Source organism: Mauremys mutica, chromosome 21 (assembly GCF_020497125.1).
Source record: "Mauremys mutica isolate MM-2020 ecotype Southern chromosome 21, ASM2049712v1, whole genome shotgun sequence".
Taxonomy (NCBI): domain Eukaryota; kingdom Metazoa; phylum Chordata; order Testudines; family Geoemydidae; genus Mauremys; species Mauremys mutica.
This window is the reverse complement of record NC_059092.1, coordinates 3,956,500-3,980,384: the sequence shown is the minus strand read 5'-3', so window position 1 is coordinate 3,980,384 and position 23,885 is coordinate 3,956,500. Positions and strand designations below refer to the sequence as shown.

The 23,885-nt window shown below is 53.0% G+C and overlaps 1 protein-coding gene across 2 annotated transcripts in view; it reads left to right on the top strand.

Moving 5' to 3' along the window:
- Positions 1-955: 955 nt before the first annotated feature.
- ARHGEF16 (Rho guanine nucleotide exchange factor 16) overlaps positions 956-23,885 on the top strand; it is a 42,075-nt gene continuing 19,145 nt past the window's right edge. The window contains exons 1-6 of one of the 2 annotated variants that reach the window (XM_044996205.1): positions 956-1,000; positions 12,731-13,291; positions 16,317-16,368; positions 17,603-17,772; positions 19,397-19,453; positions 19,795-19,955. In XM_044996205.1, the coding sequence (XP_044852140.1) occupies positions 12,749-13,291; positions 16,317-16,368; positions 17,603-17,772; positions 19,397-19,453; positions 19,795-19,955 (983 nt within the window). In that variant the 5' untranslated portion in view covers positions 956-1,000; positions 12,731-12,748. Of the gene's footprint in view, positions 1,001-1,584; positions 1,685-12,730; positions 13,292-16,316; positions 16,369-17,602; positions 17,773-19,396; positions 19,454-19,794; positions 19,956-23,885 lie in introns of those variants that run through there. The other variant, XM_044996204.1, reaches the window with a different exon arrangement.

Genomic DNA, 23,885 nt, shown 5'->3' with positions numbered 1-23,885 from the left:
AAAAGGACCTGGGGATTACAGTGGCTGAGAAGCTGGATATGAGTTAAAAGTGTGCCCTTGTTGCCAAGAAGGCTAATGGTATACTGGGCTGCATTAGTAGGGCCACTGCCAGCAGATTGAGGGAAGTGATTATTCCCTTCTATTCAGCACTGGTGAGGCCACATCTGGAGTGCTGCATCCAGTTTTGGGCCCCCCATTACAGAAGGGATGTGGACAAATTGGAGAGAGTCCAGCAGAGGGCAATGATTAGGGGGCTGGGGCACATGACTTATGAGGAGAGGCTGAGGGAACTGGGCTTGTTTAGTCTGCAGAAGAGAAGAGTGAGGGAGGATTTGATAGCTGCTTTCAACTACCTGAAGGGGGGGTTCCAAAGAGGATGGAGCTCGGCTGTTCTCAGTGGCGGCAGATGACAGAACAAGGAGCAATGGTCTCAAGTTGCAGTGGGGGAGGTTTAGGTTGGATATTAGGAAAAACTATTTCACTCGGAGGATGGTGAAGCACTGGAATGGGTTACCTAGGGAGATGGTGAAATCACCATCCTTAGAGGGTTTTAAGGTCAGGCTTGACAAAGCCCTGGCTGGGATGATTTAGTTGGGATTGATCCTGCTTTGAGCAGGGGGGTAGACCAGGTGACCTCCTGAGGTCTCTTCCAACCGTAATTTTCTATGATTCTAGGGCAGGGGTGCACAAGCTACGGCCCGGGGGCTGCATCCAGCCCACCAGATGTTTTAATCCGGCCCTTGTGCTCCAGCGGGGAGCGGGGTCAGGGGCTTGTCCCGCTCCGTGCAGCTCCCACAAGCAGCGGCATGTCCCCGCTCTGGCTCCTAAGCATAGGGGCAGCCAGGGGGCTCCACACACTGCCCACACCTGAAGTGCCGCCCCTGCAGCTCCCATTGGCCGGTAACTGTGACAAATGGGAGCTGCAGGGGTGGTGCCTGCACCTAGGGCAGTGTGCAATGCTGCCTGGCTATGCTGCTGCTGCTTCTGGGAGCTGCTTGAGGTAAGTGCTGCTTGGAGCCTACACGCCAGACCATCTGCACCTCAACCCCCTGCCCCAACCCCCCTCCTGCCCTCAGAGCCTGAACCCAGAGCACCCTCCTGCACCCCCCCCACCCCCTCATTCCCAGGTCCACCCCATAGCCCTCACCCCCACCCCAGTGCCCCCTCCCAGACCCTGAACTCATTTCTGGCCCCATTCCAGAGCCTACACCCCCAGCCGGAGCCCTCACTCTCTCCTGCACCCCCAACCCCCAATTTCGTCAGCATTTATGGCCCGCCATATAACTTCCAGACCTGGATGCGGCCCTCGGGCCATAACCTTTGCCCACCCCTGGTGCAGAGCCATTCACGGGCGCTGAGCTCCCACGGGAGGAAGGCCGAGGACGTGCAGCGCCGGACACAGGGCAGACCCAGCTGCGCGTGACCCCTGGTCCGGGCGATTCCCCGCGGCGCGCCCCAGAGCGGCCGAGCCGGGGCTGCCCCAGCAGCGGGGACAGGCCCAGGCGGCCGCCCCCGCCCCCGGGACAGGCGGCCTGGGCGGGCCGTGCGGGGGTGGGGCTCGGCGGGCCGGGCCGGGCGCGTCTCGCTGCCTCCGCCTGCAGCCGGCGGAGCTCGGCCCGGGAGACGCACCTGCCCGGCGGCGCGGGAGGCTCCGGCCGCAGCTCCGGGCTCGCTCGCGGCACAGGTAGGCGAGGGGGGCGCTGGGGGCGGGCAGCCGCCGGCCGGGGCCGCCTCCCCGCGGGGTCCCGCTTCCCTCGCGGGACCCCCGCGTCCCCCCCCCCGGGGGCCCGTCTGCGGGTACCGAGCCGCGACCGCGGGACCCCCGCGTCCCCCCCCCCCGGGGGCCCGTCTGCGGGTACCGAGCCGCGACCGCGGGACCCCCCCCCCCGGGGGCCCGTCTGCGGGTACCGAGCCGCGACCGCGGGACCCCCGCGTCCCCCCCCCCCCCGGGGGCCCGTCTGCGGGTACCGAGCCGCGACCGCGGGACCCCCGCGTCCCCCCCCCCCCGGGGGCCCGTCTGCGGGTACCGAGCCGCGACCGCGGGACCCCCCAGTCCCCCCCACCCCCCGGGGGCCCGTCTGCGGGTACCGAGCCGTGACCGCGGGTCCCCCCAGTCCCCCCCTCCCCCCGGGGGCCCGTCTGCGGGTACCGAGCCGTGACCGCGGGACCCCCCAGTCCCCCCCCCCCGGGGGCCCCTCTGCGGGTACCGAGCCGCGACCGCGGGACCCCCCCGTGACCCCCCTCCCGGGGCCCGGCTGCGGGTACCGAGCCGCGACCCTGGGACCCCCCAGACCCCCCGTCCCTCCCTGGGCCCGGCTGCGGGTACCGAGCCTTGACCACGGGACCCCACCCTGCCCCGACACCTCTGCGCAGAGCCTCCCTCCCAGCTCCCCCAGCTGTGCTGCGCCTTGTCCCCCCCACACACACACACCCCGCAGCCTGGGCACTGCGGGCTCCCCCCGCTCTGGCTGCTGGCCCCGGCTCTGGGGGAGGCGGGCAGCGGGGGCGGGAATTGCACCTTGGCTTCCTTCTCCTGGACATTTGGGGCAAGACCCGTCAGCCAGCTGGGGGCTCTGCGGGGCTGGGACCTTCGGCTGCCCGGGGCCACTTGCTCTGGCTCCCCTGGGGCTGAGGCCGGCCATCCCGTTCTCCTCCCCCCTCCAGCTCTCCCACCCTGCCTTTGGTGCTGTCTCTTGGCTGGTGGCATGGAGCCCTGGCTATGTGGCGGGTGGGGGACGTGGTGCCCACAGCTGGATGCGGCTTGTTAGCAGGGGGAAGGGGCTGTTTATTGGACATCCCCATTTGAGAGGGGCCCCAAGCCAAGGGGCATTGTGACCTGGCATGCAGTGGCGCAGCCCCATTCCCTGACATTTGGCCCAGCAGCCCCCCAGGCCAAACCTGAGTGATGCTGTGAAGTGAGGGTGGTTCTGTCGTGCGTACCGTGGGAAATAGGTCCTGAGTGCCCCTGCCAGTGGATAGTGCATTGCACTGGGACTCGGGAGACCTGGATTCTATAACAATACTGACGTTTTAAGCACCGATATGGATTAAAAAGTTCTCTAGAAGAGGGATTATTATTTACTACCTTATCACTTCACCTTATGGTTCACCTTACACAGTGTTTGCACCGAGTCTGAGTCACTCATGGATGCTGAGAACAGGGATACTGAGCTTTAGTGACAACCTGGAGGTGTACCTATTTGGGGTAGCTGATGACTGATGGTCACCAGCAGTTCTCCCATGCTCTCATGTTTTGATTTGTTGTGGTCTGCAGCAGTAGCACTTGTATTACCACTGCTTCCCTGCTCTTGAGTCATACGGGAAGTCTCTGCATCAAACTTGAAAGCCCATCCTTCCTTATTTTTAGCCACAGAACTGGGAGCGGGTGCGGGAATGGCTGGAGAATCTTTAGCAAAGCCCTTGGGTGTTTTTATGGTTGTGTTTTTTGTAGAGCGCAGCAGCTCAGATTTTTGCAGAACTCTGCTCAGTAATGGCTTTAACAATCTCCCATTCTCAGAGTGGCATGTTTCTTGACCTCTGGGAACTGCATCTCTCCATGCTGCTACGTGAGTCTATATTAAGGTGATATAGACTTGACTCCCTTCCTGGGACATCTACTGAGCTCCACTGGTGATGACTAATTTGAGAGAGCTTCAGTTAATTGTTCAGGATGCAGTGGTGGTTCGGTGTCTAGCCATTTCAGCAGCGTATATGGACTGGAAAGCCTGGTCTTTACACGGATTTTTATACCAATAGAACTACTTTGGTTAGGGATGTGAGATTTATTTTTCTAGAGTAGTTACACTGGTCCAACCTCTGTTATGGCTGCAGTTCTGTTGGTGTTATGCTCCCCTTCCTGTTTGGGAATAGCTGTAATTGTGTGCCCATGCTCTTCCGACTCTCCTGGTAATGTTGAAACAGTCCAGCTTGGGTGTAGACAAGCCCCAAGTGTGTGTCTTTGCTTTGTTGTAAATACAAATGTTGCAACTTGTAGATGGTGGGGTGTATCCCTGACACTGCGTCTGCACTTGGGCAAATCATCCAGCATCTCTGTGCCTCACTGCCCCATCTCTGAGTGCTGCTGCACGGCTTCTCCACCCCTCAGGGATGGTATGTGGCCAGTAAAACACTGCTGGGGCCTCAAGGAGGCTCTAAGTGGTGAGTACAAACTGCTATTGGAGACTAACTCCTTCCGGTGTTAGGGGCCCAGTTATGTCTACAGAAGCCATTAAACAGGTGCATATTGCAGAGCTGGGAGTCCCCCAGAGGCCAAGACGTTACTTCTACCACCACGGGGAGCTGAAAGCAGAGTGGCTGTGAGAGCCAGGTCAGATGCTAACCCAGAGTTGGTGGGTGTGATTGATTTCTTTAAGGAACTGCCCTTCTTGCTTACCTGTTCCCAGCCCTGCCAGCAGGGAATGCTCCCGCCCAGGGGTGGAGACTGGCTCTGCAACCCAGGCCCTGGAGAATGGGACAGTCCTGCTTCCGATGGCTGCCCTGTAAGTGGGGGACACTTCCTCTGAATGTCTGGCCCTGCTCTCCCGGCTGAGATCGGTTTTGTAACGTTCCCCTTTCGCTGCCTCCACCCTGCCTTGCCAGTGGGGAGATGGCAGTGTCTGGCCCTTGCAGGGCCTAGCAGCCCATGCGTTGTTGTAGTGATGATGTAATAAACTTGGCTCTTTTTTAGTGTCTTTCCAGCAGAGGTGGCTCCCAGGAGCACTACAGAGTCATTGAGCGGTGTAGCCTCACAACACCCCTCAGTGAAGGTGTGGTGGGTAGAACGCCCACTTTGCAGGTGGGCAAACAGAGGCACAAAGCGCTTGACCAACAGGCCCGAGGTCGCTCACAAGTAGAATTTAGGAGTCCTGGCGTCCAGTGTGCTGCTGGAACAACGAGATTCACCATCTCCTTAAGAGTCGGCAAACTGCTCCTAACCGGAGCGCAGCTTTTCCGTAGAGCCTGTGCCTGGCTAATGCTCACTTGCCTAACAGGTTCCCCCTTGCACTGTGAAACCAAAAACTAACTGTTGGGTTTGCATCCAAAATCAAATCTAAAAATACACACTGAATAAACTGGAGCCCAGCCTTTGGGAAATAAATCCCAGGAGCCAGCACGGCTGCTGAAACCAAGTATGTCAGGGACTTTCTTGGAATGACAAAATAAACAAACTGTCTAACTGGGGGCAGGTTCCAGGGAGAGGAATTTGACATAGTTTCCCCCACCTCAACTGCATTTATTAGACCCTGTAATTATTCTTGGACAATACCTGTATTTAATTTCAGTGGCCAGTCAGGGCACGTCAAAAGAGTCTCACTTTGAGCATTGAAGCAAAGTAAATGAAGAAATGCATAAAACCCACCTTAAAGGGGTTTTAGATTCAATTAATAGCAAGACAAGAAAGTACGAGGAGCTTTGTGACCTGGGTAGCACTGATCCGAATAGTTATGTGACCCTTCTCCTGTACTGAGAAATAATGGCATAAAGAAGACACTAAGCTATTCCCTCTTAATTTCCCAGTCATGCCAATAGCTTCAAAGGGGACTAGTGATTTTGAATACCCAGCTAAGACTCCGTAAAGGGGTCTGGATTTCAGAAAGCATGGAGCACGCCGAAGACTAGGTCCGTTTCAAGTGTCTCAGGCTGGGCACCCAAAATCATTAGTCTCGCTTGCAAATCTTCATCTTCGTCTCTTAGACTGTAAGCTCTTGGGGCAGGGATTGTCTCGGCTTTGTTATCCTGTACAGCTCCAAGCCCTTGGTTGGAATAAACCACCAATAAGTAAGAATCGTTTTGTACTTTGCAAGCACGCCAAGATCCTCAAATGGAAGTAGTAATGAATTAGGCTCCACAAAACCCCCTGGAAGTTAGACTCGCAATAGCAACAGTGAGACTTGTGCAAGAGGTAAGTTTAAAGCTGGTGCTGTTGATTCATCAGGTGAGGCTACTGCTCGAGAGCCGGTATTGAGCCAGTGCTTAGAGTAATGTGAGATTACTCGGGTGGTGCTGGACAGAGTCTTCTGGGTGAGATCTAACACTGAGGTCTTGTGAATGACCTGTGGTCATTAAGAATCACATGGAATTTTGTGAATGAGCACAGAGGGCAACCCTAGTATCCTTTCCAAAGTGTAATTGGAGTGATGAGCTGCCAGCTGAAAGGGCCTCTGCAGTTTCTGATCTCTGTTATGTCGCTGCTGCTTTTCCTTTGAGAGGTGTCGGCGTTTCAGCCACAGGTGTATAGATTGAATAGAGCACATTTAAGTTTGTGAAGTACTTGAAGCAACAGATATTAGTCAAATGTGACTTCTTATTGCTGAGAATAGTTGAGAGCAGTGTGGTGTGAGGTTCTAATTCATGTTGATGGGGTGCTATGGGGACCCAGAATGGTAGTGGCTATGTAGGAGCAAATCACTCCTCTGCTTACTGCTATCTTAACTCTGGTACCGCAAAGCAAGCAAAGGAACCTGCCTCTCCCTTCCTGCCTCCCACTGAACAAACTGTTCAGGGAGAGGCAGTCTCCTGGACAGATATTATTGAACTGTGAACTCGCAGCAGGTGTTCGCTCCACTCCTAGTGTGACGTGGCATGGTCTGGACTAACTGCAGATAAAACAATTTTCCCCAGCTGCGAAGGACAATAGCCAATCCGACTGTTAATGGCTGGGCCCAGGGGAGGGATGTGGCAGTGTTAACTCCTGGCCATGTTGTTAAACTGACCATAGGGGTTGATAATTAGCAGAGTAGCGTCTCCGTATCTGCTAGGAGGTTATGGGCAAGGTCAGAAACTGGTATTTTAACAAGGGTCCTGTTTTGTGACCAGTAGTATCTGTAGTGCCTACTGATATAAGGATGATCAAATCTCATGCTTCAGGACACAAGCAGATCACTGATCAGGAAGGAATCCCAAGCACAGTGTGAAGGGCCTAATTGTATGATGCAGTCTTCGATGCTCCTTTGAAGCAGGGCTTGATGAAGCCAATCCAGTAAGGCTGATTTTGTTCCAAGATGACAGGTTTCAGAGGGGTAGCCGTGTTAGTCTGTATCAGCAAAAACAACAAGGAGTCCTTGTGAGACACCCTCTCCCCCAGTAAGGCAACTCCCATCTTCTCGTGTGCTGTGTATTTATACCTGCCTACTGTATGTTCAGCTCCATGCATCTGATGAAGTGGGTTTTAGCCCACAAAAGGTTATGCCCAAATAAATTTGTTAGTCTCTAAGGTGCCACAAGTACTCCTCGTTGTTTATGTTCCACGAGTTGTTAGTGAATTTCATCTATCTGGAACCCAGGAATTGCCACACTGATATAGACTAGTTCATCTAATCTGGTGTCCCATCACTTCCAACTGTGAGACCCTGCAGAAGAAAAAGAAAAGCACCTAATGCTAGACTGGGGAGCTTTGGGGGCAGATGAAGAAGAAATTCCTTCCTGATCCTTGCTAGCAACCAGCGTATGCCCCAAAGCATAAAGAACGGCATAGCATAGCTGCCAGCAGCAACCATTCCTTCCCCTGTCAGTGTCTGATCCTTCTCTTTGTGGCCTGTAGTTGCTGCAGAGCTGTTACTGCTTTTCTGTGACATCGTCAAGTTTAAAAAAACAAAACAAGACCAGCTTGATCCTAATTCTGTACCTTGTGTTTGGAGGGGGAGGGGTGTTTCTGAGTCACCTTCTGCCCCCACCCTGCGCATATGCAGACGTAAAATGAGACCAACCCATGAAATTGGCCTTTCATATGTGTCCTCCAAATCCAGTTGGAGGTGCTGGGTGACTAGTTCTGGGGGTAATGGAGGTAGCTGAGCGAGACACTGAATGTGGTATATTGGGATTAGCATCTTTGAGACACTCACCCCCGGTCCCCTCTGACAGAGGGCAGAGCTGAGCAACTTCAGAGCTAGCCGCAGCCCAGACTGAAAACACCTGATCCCTCACCGGTGTTGTCATGTTGGAGTCTTTCCTCCTTTGTTGCATGTTCCACAGAAGGGAAAGTCAGGTAGAAATGGCGTTAAGATCCACCGCCCTGGAGCCACGTTTCCTGTTATTTCCTGACCAGCTCAGCTGGTCTCAGAAGAAGCTAGATCTAGTTTCTCCCTCCTTCCTGACTGTCCCGCCTCCCTGAGCCTGTGTAATAGCTGTGCACAGCACGCAGTGTCCCTGGGGGGAGAGGGGAAGCCTGTAGCTCAGCCCTGCAAGGTTGCGAAGAGCCTCCTATTTGGGTCCCAGTGGGAAGATTTATTCTCCTTGCCCTGAAAGAGGCTGGAGAGCCTGGCTCATTTCCTCCGTGCTAGTGACTGGGTAAGGAAAGGGCCTACTTAATGGGTCTGGTACGTGGTAGCTGGTGGGTCAGTGTAATCGGACTCGAGCTAAGGTGCTCTCGAATGCATCCCTGTGCAGTGATCCTGCAAACACGTAGGCACATGCTTAACTTCACGCACACGAGGTGTCCCACTGACTTCAAAGGGACTGCTGGCGTGGATAAGGCACATGCGTAAGTGTACGGAACAGGACCCTGTCACTTCCTTGTAGATTTCAAAGCCGGGGAGAGAGGGGTTACGGGACTGTTCTATGAAGCACCTGCCGAAGCACCTGGTCTAGGAGCTGGTGTTGGATGCTGGTGTGAAGTTGTACGGTGCACTGTGGGGAATGAACCCCCTCTAGATCCCTTCCAAATCCCTGCTCGCTCAGCTCAGGGAAGGCTCACTGTGGTCTGCTGGACTTTGTCTTTCTCAGTAGGAGCAGATCGTGGACCTTGCTTCTGAGTCATGAGACTAAATTGTGATAACTGGTAATACTGGAGGTGGTGAACATGGGGAATGGCCAGAGGAGATCAGGTCTGTGGTCCATCTAGCCCAGTAGCCTGTCTCTGGCAGTGGCCTGACCAGATGCTTCAGAGGAAGATGTAAGAACCCGGCTGTAAGCAGATATGAGGTAATCTGTCACCCACAAAAGCTAACCCAAGATACTGGGTCCAAATGCCTCCAGACTTGTGGAGGTTCAGAAGCCACTTTGAATCTGAATTTTGCAGTTGACTCTTGTCCTGGAATTGGGTCAGAGCCAAACTTCCTCTCTCCCATCCCTCAAACGAGGTGGGGTCAGAATTCAGACTCTACCTCATGGTGTGGACCCATTTTTCTTACTATTTAGTGCTGCTGTTTGCAAATGTCCCTGTTTCCCCTGAGAGATGAAGTGACTTGCCAGAGGTCACACAGTGACTCAGTGTCAGATTTGGGATTACAGTTCAGGAGCTGTTGGTTCCGAGGTCTGTGCTCAGAACAGCAGAACCCACCTTTCTTTCCCAGAGCACCTCGAGAGAACTGCAGTGGCTATAGCTTGGCAAGTAGCTAGAGTTCCCATTTTGCTCTCTGTTAGCTGCCTTATTTCCACTGCTGCTAAACAGGGCCCTTCTCTACAGCACTGCCTGTGTCAATGGATGGAGCATGGCGGTTTTACCCTCCTCCCCCCGACAGGATGCTTGGCAGGACACTGGCCGGCACCGGGCACGCATCCCTTGTCCAAGCAGATGAAAATGAGCAGCGTCTCTCAATCAAAAAGGCCTTTGTAGACCGGGCTGACTTGTCTTTCTGCCAGTTATTGTAAAGAAGAACATGTTTCAAGTCTTGGTCTGTGTTTCCTGTTCGATGGTTGTTGATGGGGAATGGTTCAGTGAGAGCTCGGTACAATGGGACCTCAGTATGGGCTACTTGGAGCATGATTTTTCTGAAATCATGTAATGGGGAGAAAAGGGGCATCAGTTGTGTGGCACATCACGTTCGCATTTATCTCCCAGAAAAGCAATATGCAGAGTGGGGTCTGTGAGGTGGCTGCCGCTTGCAAATGGGGTCCCCCCAAACTGGTCAGTAAGGACTCTGCACCCTCATGTAAGCTCTCTGCTCTGCACAGGGCATGTGCCTGGCTTTCCAAATGGCTCTAGAGACATTGGAAACCTTTGGGGGAGCTGAGGTGCCTCCTCTCTAGTGCAGCTGTTGTATCAAGGTGTGGATTCCTCCAGGGTGGCAGCAGAGGGCAAGTGTGTAGGGTGACCAGCTTTCCTGGTTTTTATAGGGACAGTCCTGATATTTGGGGCTTTTTCTTATACAGGCTGCTATTACCCCCCCACCCCCATCCCGATTTTTCACACTTGCTGACTGGTCACCCTGCAAGTGTGCAGGAAGTAGAACAGAGAGCAGTAAGTAAAGGGCGAGTGCAGCAGGTGGTGTTTGCACCCTAATCATCTTCCTGCTCCCTGCTTGGAGCAAAGACCTGGAACGTCGGCCCCAAAGCCAAGCAAAGGAAGAGGCAGAGCTTTGAAACCCAGGCACGGTTGCCAAATCTTTCTTTCCCCTCTAGCCAGGGTGTGGTCTGTGTGTGCGTTTCTCTCCTTCATTTGCCCTAGGGATGGGAGGACCTCCCCAGTGCTGGCCGGATTTGTGTTGTGTTGCAGTTGTGCCCTGGAGGGTCATGCTAGGTGTACAAACACATGGAAAGATAATTTTTTTAAAGGAACAGTATACGGTATATTTCTTTTCTGCCCTCCCTGTGGGCAGTAGACTGACTTTTATCTCTGGACCTACCAGCTGATCAGTGGCACCTTCACAAGAAGTGGTTTGGTTTGAAAACCAACACAAACTGATTGCGCCCGCAGTTTTGCACCCGCTATGAATTAGCCGATTGGATTGGGGCGGGGGCGGGGAGGAGTCATGAAAGAATTGCAGGTGCTGTTACCTTGTGCCCACGTGTAGCTTTGTACCCACCCCGAGGTGAGGGTTTGCACCTACTTTAGCGTGTAAGAGTTCAGCCCCTAAGACCCCCAGCCATAGGGAGGTTATCAATAGAAGGGGGATCCCACCGTGCACAGTTGCTTTCATTAGCCAACCAAACAGTACATGCACTGCAACCTGCTAAGGGTGAGAGACCAATACAGAATATTTGCGTTACTCACACCAGGCCTTGTGGAAAAACCCTAAGAGCCAATCTTCATCCTCCTCCTCCTCAGTCGTGGTTGTCATCCTGCCGTCTTCCCCCCTCTGCACCCCCCCCCAACTAACGCACGCAGGCCAGGATACGGCTTCTATAATGTGTTACATTGATGCCGCTGGGGTTCAGACATATTTATGAAGGTTTTAACCCCTCCTTATTTGAACTTCCACACCCCACTACTTTTGGGGTGCCCTGTTTTCATAGGCTAGCTTGTTCCCCTTGTACTCGTTAATGTTTACGTCACCTTGTCACCGTAACATTTCACCCCAGTTACCAATGGGCATCTCGGGGTGGCTGCTGCTCTCTCGTAGACGTTATCATCCAAGGTCAGCAGTTCTTTTCAGAACATCGGCATATCACAAACATAGATACAAGTTCACTAGGTTTATTACTAATTTACTTATGCTAATTTATCCAAAGGCCTAATTTGGCTATGCTATTTTATGGGCCTAGGGCCCTGTGTTACAACATTAATTAATACTTATATTTCACCTCTGTATCTTAAATATACCTGATGCCTTTTATCTGTGGCTATATCATGTAAGTGGAGACCTAGTACAAAATTCGAGCCCTGGAATTTCTGGTTGCCGTCCCATCTGGGTGGGAACGAGGGTCCCTTCCTCAGAGACTTTCCTTTCCTTTGAACGATGCAGTATTGAAAGGTGGGGGACTCCGGGTGCTGCTGAAACTGCTGGATAGAACCTACGTTAAAGGATGGTGTGCGGTGAAGTCCCTCCTTGTCCCCAGTCTCCTGGGACTGTTTGGGGGCAGGAACTTGCCTCCTGTTGAGTGTTGAAGGAGAGGAGAGAGGAGAAATAACAATGGGCTGGACAATAACTTCCTGTATTTATTCGGAAGCTCACTGGGGATAATGGTGAATGGGATCTAACAATGGGAGCTGCTGTGGGCTTCTTGGGTCCATGGTGGGGATTCACATTCTTACCTGCATGAGTCCTGCGGGCCCCTGAGTTCCATAAGCCTGGGTTTCACTTGGGCCCATGATGCTGCCAGCTGGCTAGAGGCTCCATTTCTTCTAGTAGAACTCGGCCGCGGTCTGAGGGCACTGGGATAATGTGGGCAGCTCTCGGTGTTCATTTTTGAGTCTTTTATTTTTGGTGAGCTGATTGCCTGCGTGCTGGGCAAGGCCGTGGTACTTTCACTTCGGTTTCTTTTTTCCTTTGTTAAACTTCTCTAGCTTAGCTGTTGCTTCCAGATTCCCTTGATGTTCGCAACATACAGCTCGGGCGTGGGAGACTGGGTTCTGTTCCCGGCCACCTGCAGGTCAAGTCACGTCACCGGTCTGGGTCCGTTTTCCCCTCCCGCTTTTTGTCTTATTTCTTTTGTAGTCTGGGGCAGGGACAGTCTCTCACTGCAGGTGTGTGCAAGGCGTGACCAGGTCACAATCTCAGTTGGAGCTTTGAGGTGTTGTTGAAATATAATCGAGATCATGTGACTTGGGTTTCCCCCTACCCCCAAGTTAGCTGTTCTGTGTATTGATTTATTTGCTGGGTGTTTCGGTGTTTTTATTTCTCCCATCACAGAAGTCCTAGGCTAACTCGTGCTCTTGTCTGCTGTCGGTGCAGAGTAGATTTCATTTACCAGACTCTCCTGCGCTGACATGAAAAGCTGCAAATGCTGGGCTGGGGAAGGGGGAGTCCAGTCCTAAACCCTCTGTGTTGGTCCTGGATCTCTTTCGTTGACCCTTGTTCCTGGAAGAGGGGAGAGCTCCTGAAGCCTTGTTCCCTTTCTGTTCTCTCTGCAGGGTCTCCACGGCGCCAGCATGTCTCACAGGCACTCTGACGGCTCCATGGGCGACAAGGCCCTTCTCCTGGACCGCAAGTTCCGTTCAGAGCTGCGGATAGATACCAGCGCGCCCTCTCCCGCTGGGAAACGCAGCTCCATGGCAGCACTAGACAACGCCCCGCGCTCCCCGTCCCCCACCGAGCCCCGCCGTGTCATCCTCAGCACAGAGAGCCCAGCCGCACTCAAGGTGGGCACCCAGCAGCTGATCCCCAAAAGCTTGGCCGTGTCTACCAAATCCAAGACCCCCGCCCGCCACCAGAGCTTCGCCGTGCCCATGCCGAGTAAAGAGGCAGCTCGCTGCGACCCCAAGCGGATGTCTGCCCCCAGCATTTCCCTGGACGACCTGGACATCGAGATGGATTCTAGCCTCAAGCGCAACCTGCGGAACACGTCGTACCGGGCAGCCATGAAGGGACTCAGGAATGTCGAGGAGCCGGAGCCTTCTAAGGGCGTCGCCACCCTAAAGCCCATGTCGCAGGACATCAACGCACAAGCAGCGCGCAGCCCGGGGAGAAACAAGGTAGGCCCTGTTGTGTGCTTCCAGTCCCTCCTGCTGCTGGAGTGTCACCTGGGGCATGCCAGATCTGCCCTGACCCGAACGAAAGGTTAGTAGTTGTAATACCTTCGCTCCTAGGAGCACGAGCTCATGGTGCTAGGTGCTGTACAAACACAGAACAAAAAGATGGTCCCTCCCCCCAAGGAGCTTACACTGTAGATAATAAACTCGACCTCTTCCACCACCACTCCTGGCCAGACTCCATCAGATGAAGCAGCAGCTGCCTGGGTATTTCTGGGGCCAAAGCTAAGACCAGAGTTTTTTTCTCATCTGTACAATTCAGCTGAGCACTGTGGCGTCTCTGGTCGCTCAGCCAGTGGGTACAGTCTGTCTCTTAGTTAAGCCGTATATAATCCCCTCCCCTAATGGCTGGTTTCCAAATGCGTGTGGAATTGTGTTGTGGAACCAGTTAATCCAGGTTTTGAAGCTCTGCTGTTCCCTAGACAGGTTCTAGTGCACCCGTATCTGGCGGTTAGTCACCAGTGTGATACTGGCTGGGGGAGAAAGCGGCTGATCCTCACCGCCCGGGTGGCCTTCTGCTTTCCTTGGGTGTAGGTTGCTAGCGGTCACCTTGCTTGCGTGTTTGATGACTTGGACACGCTTTTGAAGAGCAGCTGTACGCAGTGAGGACGTGTGCTGGAAGGACTGCAGGGCCCTTCTTGCTGCCTTAACTCAGTGTCCAGACATTCTGCTCTTTCTCAGTCCAGCACAGCGGAGAGTGTCAGGGTCTGATTTCTAGCCCCTTGCTTTCTCTCATGTGAAATTATCACAGAAAATCCAAACTCTGCTGGTCCCTCCCCTCTCCCATTAGCAGCTCCAACTCCACTCCCTGCAGATGGCATGAATTACTGCAGCTTGACCCCGAGGTATGGCCAGGAGGGGTTGAGAGGCCAAGGCACAATAAACAAACTAATTCCCAGGCTTCCGGTGGGTCTTCTGGGCTGTCTATGGCTATCCACAGCAGCCAGGTTGTTCCATGTACTTGCTTGAGATTAAATGAAATACGCCTTCAGAACTGCTGTGCCTTTCAGAACTAGGGTTTGGGAGCTTGGGGGCGGGGGAGGCTTTGAGATCAGTCCAGGGTAAGTTTTAGCAACTAAACTCACTTGGAAAGGTTGTGAGGGTCAGGGGGCAAGAACAGGCTGTGTCTAGCTGATGTAATGCGGTGACTAATCCTCTGGGAGGGACGCAATCCAGCTGTTTAACATCAGCTCTTGTTCTGCCTGGCTCCTCCATTCACTCACAACTGAATCTAAGGCTTGTGGCTGGCGGGGCTGCTTGTTTTGAAGTGCTTTTCACAAATGTGCAAGGAACAGCTGGTGGGGAGTGGACTGAGTTTAGATAGCTGTATAGAATTGGTGGTTAAGCAGAAAAATATATTTCAGCACCTGGTACAGCACAGGTGAGTTGCAGCCTGACACCTGCTGGCAGTGCAGACCGACTCCAGTCACAGAAAGGAGTGAAGCTGCTCACATCACCCTGTGCATGGTAACAGGCTCAGTTCTGAGACTTGCCCCATGCTTGGGGGTAGTGTTTGTAGAAGAGTGGCGTAATCCCAGAAACAAATGAAACAGGCACTACCACTGGTTAACCACAGGTATCTTTTGTATGCGTGCCGTGACAAGAAGTAGAGAGGCTGCGTCCGGCTAAAAGAAATACTGAGATAACTTTAAGGCTGTTCTGACCCAAAACTAGGTAACGTAAGATGAAAGCTGAGTCACTCGTGGGTTTTTTTTTATTAAAAGCAAACAAAACTGCAAGCAAGATAAATAGAATTCACATGTTTTTCCTGAGAGACAAGGATGGTATTGACTAGGTAACTAGCTGGTTAGGAAACTTCCTTTTTTAAGGAACTAAATTTAAAAACAAAACTCCACGAAATTGAGAGAACACCTGGGTTCTATCCCCAGCCCTGCCACTGATTTTCTGTGTGACCCTGAGCAAGTCACTTAGCCCAGTCTTTTTCAAAGCTGGCCCCAACCTTTATTTTTTTTATTGCCTTTAAATGCTCCCATTCTGGATAAATCAGCTTAGGCCAACTGGACTGGATTTCCAGAGAGCAGAACTGGGTCGGGGGAAACTCTGCCAAAGGCAAAGGAGAGACCCTGGCATGAGAGGAGAATCAAGCCCCTTATTTTTGATACAGAGCAGAGTTTCTCTTTCTAGCCTGTGATGTAGGTAAATTGAGGCGCATTCTGGTTGGCTTCCCATAGTAAAAATTGTTCAGATCCTCCTTGTCATTGATGTCCCTCTGTGGCTGTCCACTTGTGACCTAATGGGACTTTATGTAAGTAAAGGGTTCTGCCATGAGAAACGTAGATACTTAAAGAAAACACCCTTTCTCTCTGTACACGCAACCTAATTAGCTAACTTTGCTACAGAGCTCGGTGTTTGTTTGCGTTTCATCCAGACATCAACTGGGATTTTTCTCTTGCGTGTTTATAGTTTCCCAGGTGAGGACAAAGTGGGTGGGGAGAGCTGCTCTGTCAGTGAGCCGTCAGAGGCTGCTAACAGGCTGCCTGTTCACTTCTAGCCAATGCTGCTAATGGCCAAATGTTGATACCACTTAAGAGCGCTTTCCTGACCTGTGGGGAAAGGAATGGAGTGTGGCGACTTGCTTGTTCAACTAGCGCATCCCCTGTCAGTGCAGGATTACTCCCTGTTGGACACTTAATCTACTCCAGGGTTGGCAGCTTGTGTGGAATGTCTGGAGACTGAACTCCCCGGTGTGTCCCTCCAGATCCGGGCTGGGGACGTTGAGGGGGCAGGGAAACAGCGTATGTATTGCCGAGGTTGCACAGACACTTGGCTCAGTCCTGTGGATAAAGGGCAGACCCAGGGCTGTCCGTACAGCATCTCCCACTCCCTGTAAAATGGACCTAAAGAAACCAGACTCCAGCAATGGCTTGTTATTCCAGTGCTGTCAGGATGAGGTTCAACTCTGTCCACCCGCGTCTCGTATTGACTCTCTTTCCTGCCACTCTTGCAGAGAACACTGGGGAGGAAGCGGATGCAGAGACACGGGGGCTCCTTTAAGGATGGTGAGTTGTTTTTTCGCTCCTGCTGCCTAACTCCTTGGTGTTGCTGCGGTCACCCTCCTCCCTTGGCACTGCTCCCGCAGCTGGGTGTCGGGGAGGGTTAGTGAGCCTCTCCCAGCTGAGAGGTGCCCCCTATCCTCACAGCCACGGGGAGATGCCCTGTTGGATCAGCCTGAGAGAACCACCAGGGGCCTGGTGGTCTGAGCGTTCCCTGTGGGAATGAGCCATGCAAACAAGCCCACCCAGCGGATGGGGCTCGCTGCTCCTGGGTTCGAAGCAGGAAGGACTGACCCAATCCGTGAACGTTCACGCTTGAGGGGTGGGGGGAATGTAACCACCAAGGTGTGTGCACCCGCCTCCCGTGTGACTGCGTATCTGACTGTCGTCAGGCTTGTCCAACTCCTCCCCTTCCTCTGCTCTTGCCTTTAACCATTGCCCTAGGCTGGAAGCTGGCCTGGGCAGGGAACCTGCCTTTATTTATTCAGCGGAGCGCTAGGAGTCGCACTGGAAAGGATTGAATTACTTGATGCAGAATCTCGTCTGAGGCTGCATTGAGCCTGTGTGAGCTCAAAGCAGCTGGTGTCCAGTGTCCGGAGCATTATTCTGAGAGAGGCGTGCCCTGAGCCTTGATTTCCCCACCTGTAAAATGGACTCCACAACATTGCCCTCCCTGCTGAGGCTGATGCGAGGATTAACTACCTCTGTGGCACACTCTCTAGTCTGTTTATGAAAAGCTGAGAGCCCAGCTGCTGCTTGTGCTCCTGACCCTGTTTCCTGGGAGCAGGACCTGTCTCTTGTGGTGTGTCCCTGCCTGGATTTCCCCACAGCTCCAGCTCTGTACAGAGCAGTTGCAGGGCCTGTAAATGTCTCCTCTGTAAAAACTCTCCCCTTGTATGTTTTCTCTAAGTGCCTCGAGGCTCCTGATTTGCCAGAGAAGCCCCCTGACCTGGCCATGTTACGTTCAGCACTCGCGGGTCATCCCTCCCCCCGGCACCCTCCCTTGCCCCTGTGCCTCATCCCAGCCTGGCCATGGATCCTGCCCCAGCTGAGGAGAGCCTGCTCCTGGGGGTCTTCCGGAGGCTTTTGAATGTGGGGTCCCTGTGGGCCTCACAGGAGGCCCTGGTCTCTCCCCTCCCCTCCCTTGTGGAAAGGGCTGTGGGGGAGGTGGGCTCTGGGTGGAAGGGGAACAATTTCTCAGAGTCCGTGTGTAATTTCCTGGCTTGCGTCCTCTCTCCAGAGCCCCGGCTGTATCAGGAGATCCGTGAGAGAGGGCTGAACTCCATCAACCATGAGTCAGACGATGACTTGCTTGAGGACGACTCCATTCCGGAGGAGCATCCCGCTCTTAACACCATTGTGGTGAAAAGCTATCGCCCTGCCCAGGTGACCTGGAGCCAGCTACCCGAGGTAGGGAGCAGGAGCCCCATCTCACGCTCTGCTGCTTTGTCCTGTCCTCGAATCCTCCCTGTGGTCTGCCAGAGAGAGCCCGCTGCTGCTCCTGCTAACTCCAGGCAAACGACCAGAGGGATTTCTATTCCTGGACTCTGGTTTTCCTTCTCTTTCAATCTCCCACTGCATGTGCCCCTGCCGCTGTGTGGAGCAGGGCTGCGTACATGGTGTGGGCTCGTACTAATGTGGAGTGAGGAGCGCGATCCGTTGCTGCAGAGGAGTAGATGTTTCTGGGTTGAAGGTCGCTGTTTTCTCTCTTTGAGCCAGCTTTGGTGCTCACTGCATGCAAGTCTCCCTAGGGGCTGGGGAGGTTTTATGAGCCTTTTTTAAATTTGGCTCAGAGCTGGGTCTGAGTCTGGAAATCTTGTTAAGCCAGGAAATGGATGGGGGGGAGTGGCTGCTTTTTTTTTTTTCTTGTTTTTCAACCAAACTAAATGGGGTTTTAACACCACAAGACTGGGGGCTTGAGAGTGAATGTTCGTGACTGTCACTGGCTTGCTGTGTCACCATGGACGAGTGCCCTAGTGCACCCAGCTGTAGGACGGGGCGGCTGACTTCGGGTGCGGCTGGCAGGAGGAAAAGTTAATGTTCATAAAACCTTCACAGAGAAGGAGCTGATTGAGGGTCAAAGGGTTTAGTAAAGGAAAATCCCTTTTGCTCTTTCCTTGCCAAAGCAGGTGAGATCCATGTTAGCGTCTGATTGGCTATCAGCCCAGGGACCTGGGCTGTCATTCCAGATACACACACATTGGATTCTGATGTCTATCTGTCCATCCATCCCAAAAGCTCCCTAAACTCATTTATTTTATATTTCTGTTTGGTAGAGGAGTCACATCAGGAGAAAAACAAATGCCTTTTACACTTCCCAATAATAGTAAAGGCTGCTATAGGAGAGTATAAATCTTTATGAAAATCATGATTCATTGTTAGCCTGGACTAGAATATGACCTCCAAGGGTCATTGCCCCCAAGGCTGCAGGTCTGTTTTCATGGTTTGTTATTCACCGCCTGTTCCCATCCCATTACAATTATTAAACTTCTCAAGAGGTGCCTCCAAGAAAGTCACTTGTAAGACCCAAGAATGAAGTTTAGCACTGGACAGCTGTCCGGCAGGCCAGTTTAGCAACTGCTAATACCTGCTTCAGTGTTTGCTTTGGCTGAGGGTTTTGTGGAGGTTGTGACCTGATAACTCTCAAACTACTCTACCATAGCACCCTGCAAGGTTTGGGCAGCTATGTCTCATGCTCCAGGTGCAATCAGATTATTTGCAAGAGTCTGGAAGAATGTCTCGTGATTCAGTTTTTCACCATTGACCACATGCATTGGGAATGATTTTAATCCTCCTTTGAAGCATCTGTTGTTTGCTGCTGGAGGCAAAGTGCCAGGTTAGGTGTCTGACCTGCTATGTTGGCTCTTGCATCCTTAGAGCACAGAGTGCAGGAGGCTGGGGACTGCTCCTGCCGGATGCCTTGGGCAATGGTGCACCCTCTGATACCTTTCCCGGACTGCATGTGGGACTTGGTATTTGGTGGTGGGAGCAGTACTGTCCTTAACACTCCGCGTGATCTTTCTCTGTCGTTCAGGTGCAGGAAGCAGGCATCCTAGACCGAATAACCCCAGAGGAACGCAAAAGGCAAGAGGTGAGAGCAGCTGTTACAAATACATGCGGGCTCCGTCAGAGTCAGCTGGGGTTAGGTTAATGGGAGCCTTGGCCTAGGGGAGACTTCTCAGGCGCACTAGTGGATGCATTAGTGAACCCACTGCTGGTGGTGAGCATTGCTGCGTTTCAAACATCCATGACTGAGGTCTCCATGGAATGACACCGTGGCAGTGTAAGCCCAACGTTTGTGTAATTGTTGCACAGAGCAGGCTGTTATGCTGCTTTGCTCATTCACATTGTCGATGGGAATGATTGCTGCTCAGATGTTCCAGTCCTCATGGGTATATTGTTGGTTTTTTCCCACTATGGCCCCTTGATTAGGCAATCTTTGAGATCATCACCTCTGAATACTCCTACCTGCACAGCCTGGGTATCCTGGTGTGTCACTTCATGAAATCCGAAGAGCTGAAGGAGACAATGACCCAAACTGAGCACCATCACCTCTTCTCCAACATCAGCGAGATCCTGAGCATCAGCAAAAGGTAAACCTTGGAGGGGAGCGCATGGGGAACATCTACCCAGTAGTGGTGCCTATCGGGGTGCTGGGGAGGGAAAGGGGGGAGCACGTGCACACACAGGTTTTGCAATTGACCCCAATCACTTTTAAGCAGTGGTCCTGTACTAAATCAGTACAGCTGCTGCTGCAGTGGTCTGGAGTGTTGCTCTGACTGCGTGGTCCCAACACCACTGAGCCGTGGTCTGGCTGCCTCTCTGCAGCTGGAGGGTGACTGGGCTGAATGGTGTTGCAACTTGGCTCACCTGTACCTGTCTGTTCCTATACAGTGGGGCACCAGGGAGTCTAAGAAGTCAACTCCTGATGGCAGCAGCTCATGCGCCATATGCGTCAGAGAGAGGGGAGGCTCCCTGGCCACGGGAGGACCTGGGGTCCCTGCTGGTGGGGAGTGCAGGGACCAGAATTTGCCCCATCCTCCAAGAAATAACTGAACTGGCACCAGGACTTTTCACAGATGTTAAGACCAGAGGGGGCCATTATGTTCATCCAGTCTGACCTGCATAGCCCAGGCCAGAGACCCTCACCCTGTGATTCCTGCATCCAGCCGATAACTTCTGCTTTAGAAAAGCATTGAGTCTTGAGTTAAAGACCCCAAGTGATTGGGAATTCCCTGAAGCCCGTGGTTGGCTGCCTTCCCTATTTAAATACGATTCATTTTGTTGAAGGAACAACTGAGGGGCACTGCCGGGCAACCCATAGGGTTGCATATAATGTGATGTTAGCAAAAGTACCATGTACCCTCCTGCCTCCCCTTCCCCTCTGCTAAGCCCCTGTGCCATGGTGCTGAGCCCACCTGACTGGCATACCTGGGAGCTAACGGCGTCGGTATGTTTGTGTGGCTAGTGTCTACAGTGTTGTGTTCCCTGCGCAGACAGGGACAAGCGCACAGTCCCTTCCTCGAGCTAGGCAGTCCAAGACCGCCTGGTGCTGCTGCTCTGCAGTGCTGGGTTGTCCGGCGAAGTTTGTGTGTTTGGGTAAGAAAGTCCTGCTGATAAAGCTGCACTCGAAGCAGCGTAGACTCCACTGGGCTCCCTCGACTGGTTTCAGATTCTCATCCTTGTGCCCAAGAAGAGCCTTGTTGTGTGGGGTTTCTTCTCCCTTCGTCTCTCTGGCCCAGTGGCACAGGCACAGGTGAATCTCATGGCAAAGCCCTGGTCGAGTTCAGACATGACATTGGCTGGTAGAGCAGAGGCTGCCTCGGAGCCTTCCCGACAAGCCGCTGCTTGTTCTGCCTCAGCTTGTTAAGAGGCTGCTGAAAGCAAAACAGCTACATCTCGAACGCGCCAATGCAGGCTTGGCCTCTGCTCTCGAGGAGGGGATGAACCTTGCTGGCCTTGCGCTGAACCTAAAGCTTGTTGGCTGTCAGCGAGCTGGGCTGTGTGAAAAATGAACAAAGGAAAGCACAGGCCAAAGATTCGCCAAGGCCTGGGAGCTTGTGTTGGGGGCGTTCCAGGGGCTTGCGGCCTGTAGCAGATGGGTGCTCTGTGGATGTCTGACTTACCGCTTGCTCCGTGTCAGAGCAGGGCCAGACTGGCGTGGAGAGGGTTTTGGCAGGGAGGGAGCAATAAAATTACTCCTAAAACAACTGACGTGAATCTGTTGCGGGAAGGATAAGCACAGGACTGAGAACCAGGTACTCTGGAGTACTAATCCCAACTCTGCCACTGGTTTGCTCTGGGACATTGGGGAGTCACTTAACTGCTGTATGCCTTGGGGTCCCCTTCAGTGAAAGGAGGGGTGGAGGGGTAGCATTGGGCTGATTCCTTTGGCCCTTGGGAGGGCAGAGGATGTGTATCGTGAACAATATTGCTACAATTGATTGATTAAAAAATTGTTGCTTCACCTTCCTGAGTAATAATCAGTTAAAACAAAGTAATAAAAGCTAAACATAATTATCCAGTGGGTAGATGGGCTAATCTATGCTGCCCCCCCCCAGATGTTGCTTTCAGGGAGGTCAGTGCATATGGCACAGGAGGGATTTCTTGTCTCTCGTGTATTGCACTGTCTCGCCTGGCTCCTAGTGTGCAGTGCTGAGAAAATAGAGCCCTCGTTCTCCTTGAGTAGTGAATCTTTCTCCAGCTGCACAGCAATTCTAGGCATTTGCAAAGCTCAGAGCAGACCGTACTGCTCCGAGCTGGGTCGCCCAGGGCAGAGGGAAATCCATCATTCTGTCAGTTAGAACCCAGCTTTTTTCCAAGAGCCCTCTGTGTGCGTGTGGAAGCTTTCTGCTGGCGATCTCTCCTCCTCCGAGCTCAGTGCTGACTGACTGTAATGTGATGCATGACCCAGGTGCTCTTTCTTTTATGACCTGTTGCAAAGCTCCCCTCTCTGCTATGAGCCCTGGAGTGAGAGCTCATTATAAGGAGCTCCTGGGTCTCTGGAGATCTGAATGAACACATGCGTGCACACACAGCAGGATAGACTGAGACCCGTCAGGGCCTCCCCGTCCTGGGTGGCCAAGTGTCAGACCTGAACCTGGTGATCATGTGAGCAGGAATGACCCTCATGAGGCCTTGAATCCCAGTTATGTTCCATTCGCATCGCGGGTGATGGCTCATTCCTTTCTAAGTGTGTAACTCCTCTGAGGCTCGAACCCAAACCCCAGGCCTGAACTTGGGGGAGCTTCAGATTCAATTCCAGACACTGGGGCTGCAGGCCTGTCTCTGTCGAACCGCAGGTATCTGTTCCTGTGGAGTCTCTCTGTCTGATCGTGTCTAGGGAATGTCCCTTGGGAGGTCTGATATTTAGGACCATGAACTGTTTCTGGGAGGAAAGTTCAGATGCTGAAGCTTAAGCCTCTCATCACCTCTCCCTGTTCACGTGCCACTGGCTGTGATGTCTGATAGTGCCCGGCAGGCCATGTGGCTGTGCTGAGCTGGCTCTGTGCTTCGGGGGCCTCTGAGATTTCCCTTCTCTCCTGGGCCAGGAGTTCTGGATTCCCACTTGGGGAAGCTTCCCCTCTCTGTGCCCTGCGGCGGGGTGAGGTGTGTGCAGGAGAGGCAGACTCCAGGGACAATAGTTCAGCAGGGAAAAGGAGAATTGCAGCTTGGCACGCTGCACGCTCCTCCCCAGCATTCTGCTGTTTCCTTTAAGCCCATGTAAAATCCCCTGTGATTGCACACGCATCCCCATGTGACACGCCCTTGGTCTGGGCCGTGACTTTGTGGGCTTGACACCCAGGAGCTGCACCTCCCTGGGGCTGAAACACAGAAAGGAGCTTTACAGTTGCACTGTCCTGCTCCTCACCCTCAGGCAGCTTCCAACAGCTCCACATGGAGAGCTATTCTACAGTAGCTATTTTGGGCAGTTTCTTCATGTAGACAAGCCCATGCTAGTCTCTGCAGCCTCACGCAGAGTAGTCAGAGCCGCGTGGGCCCAGCTCCTTCTGTTCTACCAGCTGTTTGTGAATCGCCCACTTAATCAGAAGTGGCCTTGGCTTTTGGACCAGATACTGTAACCTAGTTCGTTTTTTCTTCCTGAGCTGAGCTTTGAGGGGGCAGTGCACTCGGGGAGGAGCTGATAACACTGATAGGAAAAGTCTCTAGACCACAGGGCATTAAATAAGGGAGTGAGGTCCATTGAATGGAAAGCCATTGGGATGGGGAGAGGAGAGATGAAACCAGTGATGAGTAAGAAATCCTATGGGACAAAAGAAGTGGCAAGCCAGCAGAAGGGCACTAGGGATCTTGGCTCATTCTGTCTCTCATCATGGTATGGGGGGATAGCTCAGTGGTTTGAGCATTGGCCTGCTGCTAAACCCAGGGTTGTGAGTTCAGTCCTTGAGGGGGCCACTTAGGGAAATGGGGATTAGTCCTGCTTTGAGCAGTGGGTTGGACTAGATGACCTCCTGAGGTCCCTTCCAACCCTGACATTCCATAAGAGCATCCCTGTACACAAA